Source organism: Littorina saxatilis, linkage group LG8 (genome assembly GCF_037325665.1).
Source record: "Littorina saxatilis isolate snail1 linkage group LG8, US_GU_Lsax_2.0, whole genome shotgun sequence".
Lineage (NCBI taxonomy): Eukaryota > Metazoa > Mollusca > Gastropoda > Littorinimorpha > Littorinidae > Littorina > Littorina saxatilis.
Window position 1 is genome coordinate 27,075,031 of NC_090252.1, and position 12,537 is coordinate 27,087,567.

General features: G+C 43.8%; 1 protein-coding gene across 1 annotated transcript in view; it reads right to left on the minus strand.

Annotated features, from left to right (window-relative positions):
- LOC138973183 (hemicentin-1-like) overlaps nucleotides 1-12,219 on the minus strand; it is a 33,621-nt gene extending 21,402 nt beyond the window's left edge. Inside the window, exons 1-10 of the mRNA XM_070345873.1 lie at nucleotides 11,595-12,219; nucleotides 10,605-10,726; nucleotides 9,751-9,886; nucleotides 8,797-8,919; nucleotides 8,047-8,205; nucleotides 7,114-7,386; nucleotides 6,032-6,166; nucleotides 4,550-4,684; nucleotides 2,012-2,256; nucleotides 956-1,049 (exon numbers count right to left, since the gene is read on the minus strand). Coding sequence (XP_070201974.1) covers nucleotides 956-1,049; nucleotides 2,012-2,256; nucleotides 4,550-4,684; nucleotides 6,032-6,166; nucleotides 7,114-7,386; nucleotides 8,047-8,205; nucleotides 8,797-8,919; nucleotides 9,751-9,886; nucleotides 10,605-10,726; nucleotides 11,595-11,691 — 1,519 coding nt within the window. The 5' untranslated portion in view covers nucleotides 11,692-12,219. The remainder of the gene's footprint in view (nucleotides 1-955; nucleotides 1,050-2,011; nucleotides 2,257-4,549; nucleotides 4,685-6,031; nucleotides 6,167-7,113; nucleotides 7,387-8,046; nucleotides 8,206-8,796; nucleotides 8,920-9,750; nucleotides 9,887-10,604; nucleotides 10,727-11,594) is intronic.
- Between the last annotated feature and the right edge of the window lie 318 nt (nucleotides 12,220-12,537).

Below are 12,537 nucleotides of genomic sequence, written 5' to 3' on the forward strand. Positions count from 1 at the left end.
CAAGCTGTGGAACTCACAGAATGAAACTGAACGCACTGCATTTTTTTCACAGTGACCGTAGTCCGCCGCTCGTGCAAAACGCAGTGAAACTGACGAGACTGTTTAGCGCGGAAGTGGTTTCGCTGTGCTGCATAGCACGCTTTTCTGTACCTCTCTTCGTTTTAACTTTCTGAGCGTGTTTTTAATCCAAACATATCATATCTATATGTTTTTGGAATCAGGAACCGACAAGGAATAAGATGAAAGTGTTTTTAAATCGATTTCGGAAATATGATTTTGATCATAATTTTTATATTTTTAATTTTGAGAGCTTGTTTTTAATCCGAATATAACATATGTATATGTTTTTGGAATCAGAAAATAATGAAGAATAAGATGAACGTAAATTTGGATCGTTTTATAAAAAAATAGATTTTAATTACAATTTTCTGATTTTTAATGACCAAAGTCATTAATTAATTTTTAAGCCACCAAGCTGAAATGCAATACCAAAGTCCGGCCTTTGTCGAAGATTGCTTGGCCAAAATTTCAATCAATTTGATTGAAAAATGAGGGTGTGACAGTGCCGCCTCAACTTTTACAAAAAGCCGAATATGACGTCATCAAAGGTATTTATCGAAAAAAAGAAAAAAACGTCCGGGGATATCATTCCCAGGAACTCTCATGTCAAATTTCATAAAGATCGGTCCAGTAGTTTACTCTGAACTGCTCTACACACACACACACGCACAGACAGACAGACAGACAGACAGACAGACACACACACACACACAGACACACACACACACACACACACACACACATACACCACGACCCTCGTCTCGATTCCCCCTCTATGTCAAAACTTGACTAAATGTAAACAGAAAGACATAACCAAGTAAAGAAACGAAGAAGGTGAGAGAAAAGAACACGATACGAATTGTGGCAAGGCACCTGAGCCAGCTAGCTAACATACCTTGCACGTTGATGTGGACAGGGTCGGAGAAGACGGGGTCCTTGACGTAGGTAGCCGTGCAGTAGTACCAGCCTTCGTCCTCGCTCGTCACTCTCTGTACGTTACACAGTATCGCTTGTTTTCATCACTTGCATTTAGAGCTGACAAAGTGAAGGGAGAGTGAGAGAGAGAGAGAGAGAGAGAGAGAGAGAGAGACAGAGAGAGAGAGACAGAGACAGAGACAGAGACAGACAGACAGACAGACAGAGACAGACAGACAGACAGACAGAGACAGAGACAGAGAGAGAGACAGAGAGAGACAGAGAAAGAGATGATGATGATGATGATGATGATGGAACTTTATTTTTCAAGGATAGAGGTTTAAGGCAACGCCTTTTCTTACAACCGGTCCTTACTTCTAATACAAATGTCCAATAAATTTTTGTTTGTTTGTTTGTTTGCTTAACGCCCAGCCGACCACGAAGGGCCATATCAGGGCGGTGCTGCTTTGACATATAACGTGCGCCACACACAAGACAGAAGTCGCAGCACAGGCTTCATGTCTCACCCAGTCATATTATTCTGACACCGGACCAACCAGTCCTAGCACTAACCCCATAATGCCAGACGCCAGGCGGAGCAGCCATTAGATTGCCAATTTTAAAGTCTTAGGTATGACCCGGCCGGGGTTCGAACCCACGACCTCCCGATCACGGGGCGGACGCCTTACCACTAGGCCAACCGTGCCGGTGTCTAATAAATGATAAACAAGTAAAGCAACATGACAAATAAACAAAGTAAACGAACGAACCAGCAAACAATCGAAGAGAGAGTGAGAGAGAGGGGTATTGATTACAGAGACAACGAAATCTTTTGGTAAAATGTGGACAATGACAGGAAACGAAAAACAAGTTTACAAAAAGACACACAACACCAATAAACTGTTGAAAAAACAAACTCTCTGTGAGACTGTTTACATTCGTTACGAACAGAAATCTGGAAAAGAAGTATTAAAAGGGGGAAGAATCTCTTAAAAGCAGGGAGTCCCAAAATGGGGGTTACACTGTATTTCCCTACCTTGAAAACCAAGTCTCCTTGTGTGGTGGCCCAGTAACGCGGTACGCCAGTCCCGCTGTCCGCCCCGTCGTTCCTGCCAATGGTGTGGATCAGGATGTTTGCCCCTTGAGCTCGTAACGACCGGTACCAGCGCATGACAGGGGTCAAGGTCATGTTGAGCCGAGCGCGACAGGAGAGGGTTAAGGGTTCCGAGACGTTGACTGAGGCGTTGACGGGCTGGTCAGTGAAATACGAGTCGGGCTGCCCTGTGACACATGGAAAGGTTATCTATCAGAAATGTTTACAAAAGTCTCTTGGGATTTGGTCGTCTCTGAACTCTCCTTTACGTCTTGTTGCTGAAGTTTTGGTATCATTTGCATCCTGTGCTCTCCACAAAAAAAAGCTTTCACATTGCAGACAGACTAAGTAACAATTAACAGATATATTATGAAACCAGATGAATACCCGCTTCGCCGGGCACCCGGCTTTGCCGGGAAGAAGTAGAGCCGAATACCCGGCTTCGCCGGGGACCCGGCTTTGCCGGCGCACCGTACGAAGGAAGGGAGATAAACGCGCAAAACACTGGAGAAGATAAGGAAGAGTTACTGGGAATGGATGTACAGAAAAACCAAAATCGGTTCAGCGCTGCGCGCTGAGAGCACGTGTTGAAAATTTTCATCGACCAGATTGTGTTTTGGGCCTACCTGAATATGCCCACCAAATTTGAAGCAGATCCATCGAGAACTGACAGACAGACAGACACAGACAAGCCGTATATAGATATAGATACTTAAAGCCACTACTCCAGATGTGCCCAGGCAGTTTCATGGGATAAGACAATCCCTCCACTTGGACCTCTACAAAAAACAAATAACATCTTGACTGCTTCCTGTTAAAAAGGTTTGAATCATCAATTAATTTACCAGATTAACACTATTGGCTTTTTTCTTCTTCTTTTTAGAAATCAACTGACAACAGATCCCTACACTGTATATAATAAGCCACCAGGCTGTTGATTGTGTCTGAGGAAAGAGATGGACTTATCCCATATAAAAGCGTTGGCAGGTAGCATTATTGACGAGCCGCAGGAGCGGCGAGTCATATGGTCTCGGCTCGAAAGCTGTCTGTGGAGGCTGCGTGCTATAATTAGCTGACCTGCTGCGCGAGCAGTCACTGCAGAGTTTTGAGATAACTTTGTAACACGTTTTATTTTATGCTCCTCAAGAATACAACTTTGGGCAACGTGCCACGTAAAACTACACGCAACAAGGATTCAGTAGGTACCAAACATGCCTTGGTCAGAAGTAGAATGTAAATGAATCTTTATAAAGAAGTAGGCTACTTCAAACGACAGCCACAGCCACGGTTGGGTTCACGGCATCAAACCGATGCGACTCTCCGTCATATCATACACGTAATCAATCAAATAGATGACTAATAAACATGTAAACTACATGTATACGTCTATGGTCGGACATAAGAAAGGAGAGCTTCCCCCGGGCCTGTGCATGTGTTGTTCGTTGTGCGTGTGTAAATGTACACAACAAACTGACGACAAAACTGAGACAGACCTCTTTCGCTTCAGTCTTGCAGAATTTAAAGACGAATACAGGTAGAGCGTGCATTATACTAACTGTTTGGTAAAAGTATCAAACGTTTCTTTTTATAAATAAGTGGCAGGCTTACAGGAATACAAAGAGGCGCAAGTTGAAAGTTTTAATGATAGTTTTTAGCGGTAAACTTTTAGCTAAAGCTGACGGCAATTAACCTATTTGGAATCATGTTACTATTCCTGTTAGTGTACATATGCGTGCGCGAGTGTAGTAATGCTTCGTATGGTATTTTTATCTGTTGTCTTATTATTTGTTTTGTCTTTTAATGTGCACCACACTGAAATTTCTCTGTATGAGATAATAAAGTATTCGTATTCGTATTCGTATTCGTAAAGTAATGGATATATTTCTGGAAGATGCCATCAGTCCAAGTTGTCAAATGAAATCAAAGATGACAGAAACAGAAGTTTTCCATACAAATGTTGGTGTTTCAAAGGAAGTTTGCATTCTTTCAGATAATGATATAGACGAGGTGGCTGTTTGTTATGAAGTTTCAACAAGCCAACATTCAAATGATTTTACTTCATCTACAGATTTTCTAAATTCAGCACTTCATAACTGTCATTATGAACTTGGAATCAGAGAGAGACCGTCTTTCCATTGTCATTCATGCCATAGATTTTTGTTTCAGAATCAATGTTTCACATGGCGTTCACAAGAGAGCATGCGAAGTTTCCGACAGTCTTTAGGATTTGTAAAAAAGGCCGTGTTTTGCTGTACATGCAAAAACTACCTGTCAAAAGGGAAAGTGCCTAACAGATTGCAACAACATTCCTATTTTAAGCTCAGCCACACGCCGACATGGAAGTTCAATGGTACTTTCAAACTTTTTCTTCTCTTCGTCGTATTTGATTTCTTTCTATTTCATAAGTCGAGTGCATATGATTTCGGCTCGTGTTCATCGTGAGATGGACTTAGTTTCTTGTACATCGTTGGTGCCACATACCGGAGAGGTGTATGGTGGCGGTGGCGGTGACATCCCCGGCCTGGTTGTGCGCCTGACAGCTGTAGCGACCCAGCTGACCCGCTCTGATGGACTCGATGGTCAGTGTGTGGTCATCGCCCTCCGACATGTTGTCGTCTGGAGGAGTACACGTAGCATTTCCAGCGCAGTAAAACAGACGTAGCAAAATGAAAGGTAATGTTGAAGAACAGTGTCCCAAATTTCAGGTTGCTGTGGCAAGGAACTAAGGACAGCAGGCAGAGAGAACCGTAGAAGTGTGATGACACTGAGGCAAAATCCTGATATAAATATAATTATGGGAGATTCTTGTCGGAGAGAGTTCATTCGGGACACTTTCCTGGAATTTTACAGGGAAATTATAGCAAGAAGGAATAAGACGCCAGGGGAAAAGGATTCCGGAAATAGATATGGAGGGGTGGACTTGATGTTACGTGTACGTAGTAATTCAGTTTCGTGATTGTTGTTGTTGTTGTTGTTGTCGTTGTTTGTTTGTTTGTTTGGTTGTTTGGTTGGTTGTTTGGTTCTTGGTTGTTTTTATATTTAGTCAAGTTTTGACTAAATGTTTTAACATAGAGGGTGAATCGAGACGAGGGTCGTGGTGTATGTGTGTGTGTGTATGTGTGTGTGTGTGTGCGTGTGTGTGTGTAGAGCGATTCAGAGTAAACTACTGGACCGATCTTTGTGACATTTTACATGAGAGTTTCTGGGTATGATATCCCCAGATATATTTTTTCATTTTTTTTATAAACGTCTTTTATGACGTCATATCCGGCTTTTTGTAAAAGTTGAGGCGGCACTGTCACACCCTCATTTTTCAATCAAATTGATTGAAATTTTGGCCAAGCAATCTTCGATGAAGGCCGGACTTTGGTATTGCATTTCTGCTTGGTGGCTTAAAAATTAATTAATGACTTTGGTCATTAAAAATCCCAAAATTGTAATTAAATTTTTTCTTTTTTAAACGATCCAAAATTACGTTTATGTTATTCTTCATCATGTTCTGATTCCAAAAACATATAAATATGTTATATTCGGATTAAAAACAAGCTCTGAAAATTAAAAAAATTTAAAATTATGATTAAAATCAAATTTCTGAAATCGATTTAAAAACACTTTCATCTTATTCCTTGTCGGTTCCTGATTCCAAAAACATATATATATGATATGTTTGGATTAAAAACACGCTCAGAAAGTTAAAACGAAGAGAGGTACAGAAAAACGTGCTATGCAGCACAGCTCAACCGCTACCGCGCTAAACAGGCTCGTCAATTACCTGCCTTTTGTGCGAGCGGCGGACTACGGTCGTTGTGAAAAAATGCAGTGCGTTCAGTTTCATTCTGTGAATTCCACAGCTTGACTAAATGTAGTAATTTCGCCTTACGCGACTTGTTTGTTGTTGTTTTTGTTTGAGGGGGGGGGGGGGGCAGTTGTTCAGTTGATAAAACGATGTGACAAGAGTCTCACCCAGCGAGAGGGTCAGCCCAGCCCGGACCCAGCGTTGTGAGGGCACAGGTACGCCCGTCACCTGACACCTGAGTGTCACCGTCTGTCCCAGCTCCACGCTCTGTGACGATGGCGCCACCGCCAACACTGGGGGCGCTGAAAGACACAGCACCAGGAACCGTCATACTCACTGCAACCACCTTCAATATATAGTGCAGTCAAGATATCATTTAGGACAAGGTTTCTAGTGAAGTAAACCTTGAGAATTCAAAGTGACATTCGCGGTGGTGTGATTCAGACTATGATAAATTTGAAAAAGATGGAGGTACATTTGAAGACGTTATGAACAAACAAAAATTCTTTCTTTATTTATTTGGTGTTTAACGTCGTTTTCAACCACGAAGGTTATATCGCGACGGGGGAAGGGGGGAGATGGGATAGAGCCACTTGTCAATTGTTTCTTGTTCACAAAAGCACTAATCAAAAATTTGCTCCAGGGGCTTGCAACGTAGTACAATATATTACCTTACTGGGAGAATGCAAGTTTCCAGTACAAAGGACTTAACATTTCTTACATACTGCTTGACTAAAATCTTTACAAAAATTGACTATATTCTATACAAGAAACACTTAACAAGGGTAAAAGGAGAAACAGAATCCGTTAGTCGCCTCTTACGACATGCTGGGGAGCATCGGGTAAATTCTTTCTCGTCCCAACCAATATGGGACTCCCCCTAACCCGCGGGGGGTACAAACAAAAATGAGAAATCAGGATCTTTTAGATGTTTTTGTAGGGAGGGGGGTGTTAAACTGGGGGGGGGGGGGGGTATACAATATGGGGGGGGGGGGGTGTCTTAAAAGGGGGTTCTACTTTGCAGTTATTACTGTGGAACCAGCGCTGGCTACCGCCTCTCGATAACGACCGCCTTGCCCATTACAACCACCCTAAAAGATCCTTGACGAGTTGGTTTCTATATAATTAACCTTTCTAGTACAGCGACCATCTGTCTTTAACAATAACTTTTGAATGCTCGCTTGGCTGGTCGTTAAAGACAGGTTCGACTCAAGTGAAAACATTTGTTTAAAACTCTGTTGTTTCTGACCATGCACGGTGAGCACGGCGAGGGCCTGAATGGTGCCCCTGGTGTTGTTGACCACACATCGGTACGTCCCGTCGTCACTCAGCGCCACAGACACCATCGTCAGGTCGCCGTAAGGGGACACAAGTAGGCGCGACGTCTGCTGCACCTGCATCCGGTCGTCCCTGTACCACGTGATCGCAGGGGGAGGATAACCCGCGGCATGACAGGAGAAGGTGTTTTTCTCCCCTTGGAGAACTATGCGACTCATTGGTTGCTGGGTGAAGTGAGGTGGACCTGAAAGGAAACCAGTGGGTCACACAGTTTGGACATTAAGCTCAACAGGGGAACTTTCGCTTAGTGTCAGATCCACTTCAACAGCTGTTCTAACTTATCGAAAGTCTAGCTCTTCAGAACTTGTCATGATTAAATTAAATATAACCATTTAAACGTCTATGTAAATAAGCTGACTGTCTTCCTATTGATGTCTTCAACACTGTCCTGGCTCTTGACAGTCCCGCAAAGAAACGCAATGCTAAAGACGAGCAACACAATTCAAGAATATCTGCAGCAGCTGATTGCACAAGCAGTCAGCGGGGGAACTGCATGAAGAAATTTCCGTTTAATCAGACGATAACAGGCAAACAGAGCAACTTTCCTAGCATGACGTACGTTGCCGTCGGATCCCGTTATCCTCCTTCTGAACTGAGAGCCATAACAACGACAAAGGAAGATCTCTAAGTGACACAAACCCAGTCTGATGACATGGCAGATAACAAGGATCCGAACGAGGAATGTTATGACTTTTTATTGCAACATTCTCAGATCTACATCACCAACAAGGAGAGAATGTCAAATGATAAGTCCGTTCTCTCTTTTCATTATTGGCCTTGTCACTGACTGTATAATTGCCGCTTTTGGATGTGTTGACAATGTAGGCAACAACACAGCAGATACCTTCCACCGTGATGATAACGACAGCAGTGACGGAGGCCGCGTTGTTGGTGGCAAAGCACGTGTACCTGCCCTGGTCCTCTGACACCACGTCACTGATGGTCAGTGTTCCCGCTTCGTCCACAGTCAAGTTCCCGGATGTGCTGGACACTGGCAGAACCACTAGCACAGAAGACAAGGAAGCAATATATTTGTTCACGTCAGCGTTTTGACCAGGCGTCGATAATCGGCAATTGACGTCTTCCGATTTGAAATGACTGATTGTTGTGGCGAGGAACATAAACATGTCAAAGGATGACCCATGACACTGTTGACGTGCTGGTCGAGAATGTAAGAGGCTGTCCCATTGCATTTCAACATTACACACTCATTCTCTCTGATGAGTTATTCAAATAACCTGTTTTCGCGCGCACGCACGCACGCGAGTAAACACACACACACACACACACACACACACACACACACACACACACACACACACACACACACACACACACACACACACACACCGAAAGCCCTTCTTAGCATCAACTTCAACGGGAGTGGTGTTACTGATATAGTTATGTTTGCCACTGAACAAAAATTAGCCGCACCTAGTATGTTGTAAAAACACACTTATTTCTTGGTATATAATGATTGTTTTCGTAACGATAAGGTCCGATATGAATGGCAATACGCACAAACAGACGTTTGGCATTGCATAGCATCAATCAAGGTATGAAGGTGCGTGCACATCAAACTAAAGTGGTTTACCTGACTGAGGTGTGATCCACTGCAGCACGGGTGGGGGGTAGCCGGTCACCTGACACGCCACACTGACGTTCTGTCCCACCCCCACCGTCACGTTGTCTGGACGTCTTGTAAACACCGGCCCGTCTAAAACGACACATGCACAAACATCCACACCCTGCTTGACTAAATGTAAAAACGACATCTAACTTGAGCACCACAGTCCTGCCTCATTGGCCGTAATCTCGAGAGAAAATCCAAATTGTAACATTGTGTGAATGGGTCCAGCATTTCGACAGAAGTACACACATACACACATTGCAAACTACACATTAATGTCTTTGGCAACCCCCTTTTTTTTCTCTCACTAAATCGGGTCAATAGCATAGTAAATGGCAAGAAGGACAGACAACGGGACACAGAAAAAAGCTAGTTTCGTCAAGAATCTCGAATCACAAATGTAATTTTTTTTCATTTAAAAATAAAACAAGGTCAAGACTAGGTCAAGTCCACACTAAGTTGTAATTTTCGAAAGAAAGATAAAAAAAATAGAACATTTTTCTGTATCCAATGTGCACGTACAGAGTAACTTCTTCTTCTTCTTCTTCGTTCATGGGCTAAGACTCCCACGTTCACTCATGTGTTTAGCACGTGTATGACCGTTTTTACCCCGCCATTCAGACAGCATACGCCGATTTCGGGGGAGGCATGCTGGGTATTTTCGGGTTTCTATAACCCACCGAACTCTGACATGGTTTACAGGATCTTTTCCGTGCGCACTTGGTCTTGTGCTTGCGTGTACACACGAAGGGGGTTAAGTCACTAGCAGGTCTGCACATCAGTTGACCTGGGAGATCGGAAAAATCTCCACTCTTAACCCACCAGGCGGCAGCGACCGGGATTCGAACTCACGACCTCCCGATTAGGAGGCCGACGTCTTACCACCACGCCACTGCGCCCGTCAGCAGAGTAACTTACAGAACACAGTGACGACAGCGGAAGCAGTGGCCGAGCCCTGCGTGTTGTTGGCCACACAGCTGTAGTTCCCCGCGTCCTCCACACCCACACTGCTGACCTCCACACCGCCTGCCGTGGACACGACTGGACGCCCATCCTGTAGGCCAAAGTCAACTTGACACATAAAAGGAGAAGGAAGAGGAGAGGGAGAAAGACAAAAACCGCGAGTTTGTTTGTTTGTTTGTTCGTTCATGGGCTGAAACTCCCACGGCTTTTACGTGTATGACCGTTTTTTACCCCGCCATTTAGGCAGCCATACGCCGCTTTCGGAGGAAGCATGCTGGGTATTTTCGTGTTTCTATAACCCACCGAACTCTGACATGGATTACAGGATCTTTTTCGTGCGCACTTGGTCTTGTGCTTGCGTGTACACACGGGGGTGTTCGGACACCGAGGAGAGTCTGCACACAAAGTTGACTCTGAGAAATAAATCTCTCGCCGAACGTGGGGACGAACTCACGCTGACAGCGGCCAACTGGATACAAATCCAGCGCGCTACCGACTGAGCTACATCCCCGCCCAGGAAAACCGCGAGTGAAAAATGCTAAAAAAATGTTTTATAAAAAAGGAGATCAACAAAAGAAAGAAAACAACGACGGGAAAACTATCTTCTACATGTAGATTCAACGAACGAGGACTTATGCAAACATCCACACATGTTAAGACTCAAAAGTTATGAAATTAACAATTCTAATCGGCCAAACAAGCTTCTATAATTCTGCCTGTGAGTGTGTTCCTCCTTGCACAGTACGTGGCGACTAATGTCCACCATACCGCGAACCAAGGAAAACAAGTCAAAGGAAAGTGTGACGTACCTTGAGCCACTCAATGCGGGGGGTGGGATCACCAGTTGCTGAACAGTTTAGCCGCAAAGCGTCACTGATGTTCAAAGTCTGATTCCCTGGGGTCACTGTCAAAGTTGGCGCAGCAGGTAAACCTAGCATAACAGAACATTGACGTGAGAAATCAAAACTTATCCGCCACCACCTCCTTCTCCTCCTCTTCCTCCTCCTCCTCCTCATTATCATCATCATCATCATCATTATCATCATCATCATCATCATCATCATCATCATCGTCATTGTCATCCATCATCATCATCTTCATCACCATCTTCATCATAACCATCACCAACCACCACCACCACGTACCATCACAACCACGCCACCATCACTTTATCGCAGCTTTTCCAATCGCAAAATAATCACAGCAATTATTGTCGTTAAAGAAACAGAAGAAACAGGGCGAAATGCAGATACCCAAAATCAAAAATCGAACCAAAATGATTAAATGTGCGATCCAAACAGTACCAATAAAAAGATCATGGGAGAGAAGTTTAACCTGCCTCTTTCAAATGAAACACAAAATCAATCCAGTGACAGATTTATTCGTACCAATTGAAACCAAGCCCTCGAAAAATGCAGTTGATGAGAATCGACAGAAACTAGCAAGTTTTATGTATACAAGTCACTGAGTATCTGCTCGGGATCAAAAGAGATCTCCACGCAGAGATGGGAAAAGGCTTTCAGGAAATATAGAGTGATTCAAAGACGAGGGACAAATTATAGAATCTCTTCTTGCTTGGCAAAAAACTCGCTGGGTGCTGAGCGATGAAAAATAAATCCCCCTTACACATGTACTTTATTAGAATGGGAAGGACAGACCTGAGCAACAAACCTTTCGCCACAAAACTGTCACTTTAAAGCGCTGAATCTCCCACATTATACTTCAACTCTATAGTACACTTGGTCTTACTTCAAATTACTTCTTTTTTTCTAAACCTTATTCGTGTGCACTTTTCTTACCGTAAACAGTAGTTCTGTGCACCAGGAAGAGTGCAAGGGCCAGAAGTCGTGGCGGTGCCAGTGGTCCGGTGGTGCATCGAGGAGCATGTAACTCCATCGTGTTATCGTGTCAGACAAATGGCAGCGTCGTGTGTCGTCCAAGGTTGCACAGTTGAGCATCTAATTCCATAGTGTTACTCTCTTGGACAACACTGACATGGCAGCATTTATCAGTAGAACAGGATTGCCGATTCCATTGTGTTCATCTGTCCTACAAACGGCAGCATGGTTTATCGCCCTGAGTTGCAAAGTAGAGCATCTACTTCCATCGTGTTAGTCTGTCAGACACGGATTACATACGTATTAACCTTTAGTCGTTCAGTGTCGCAGAGTAGAATCTAATGTCATTGCGTTAGTCTATCAGACACAAATAGTCACATCTTTGATTAGTCCAGGGTCGCAGAAATGCGTGTCTTGTTCTGGACACTATAGCTTTACATGCTTGAGCGTTTGGTTTCAGGCTGTTCTACTGTCCAGGCGGTTCTGCTCGGATCGCAGAGTGACCGCTGGTAGCCAAGCTGCACTGGCTCGCACGCAACTGGTGTAGTCACAGCTCTGTTTCTTCGTCCACTCACAGTACATGAACCTGGCATGACAGACATGAACCTGGCATGACAGACATGAACCTGGCATGACAGACATGAACCTGGCATGACAGACATGAACCTGGCATGACAGACATGCATATTTACAATCAGCAGCACAATTCAGAAAGGCAGTGAAATATATCAAATGATGTTGAATTTCTGCAATCAAACTGCAGTACTGATTTGTCCTGCTCTTTGCTTCAACTAATTGCAATAGAAAATGGTGTAGACTGGCTGTTATCAAACTTAATCCCAGTCCTGATTTGACCTACTGTTAACTTCCACTAATTAAAAAGTTAATAATAAAATGGTGTAGA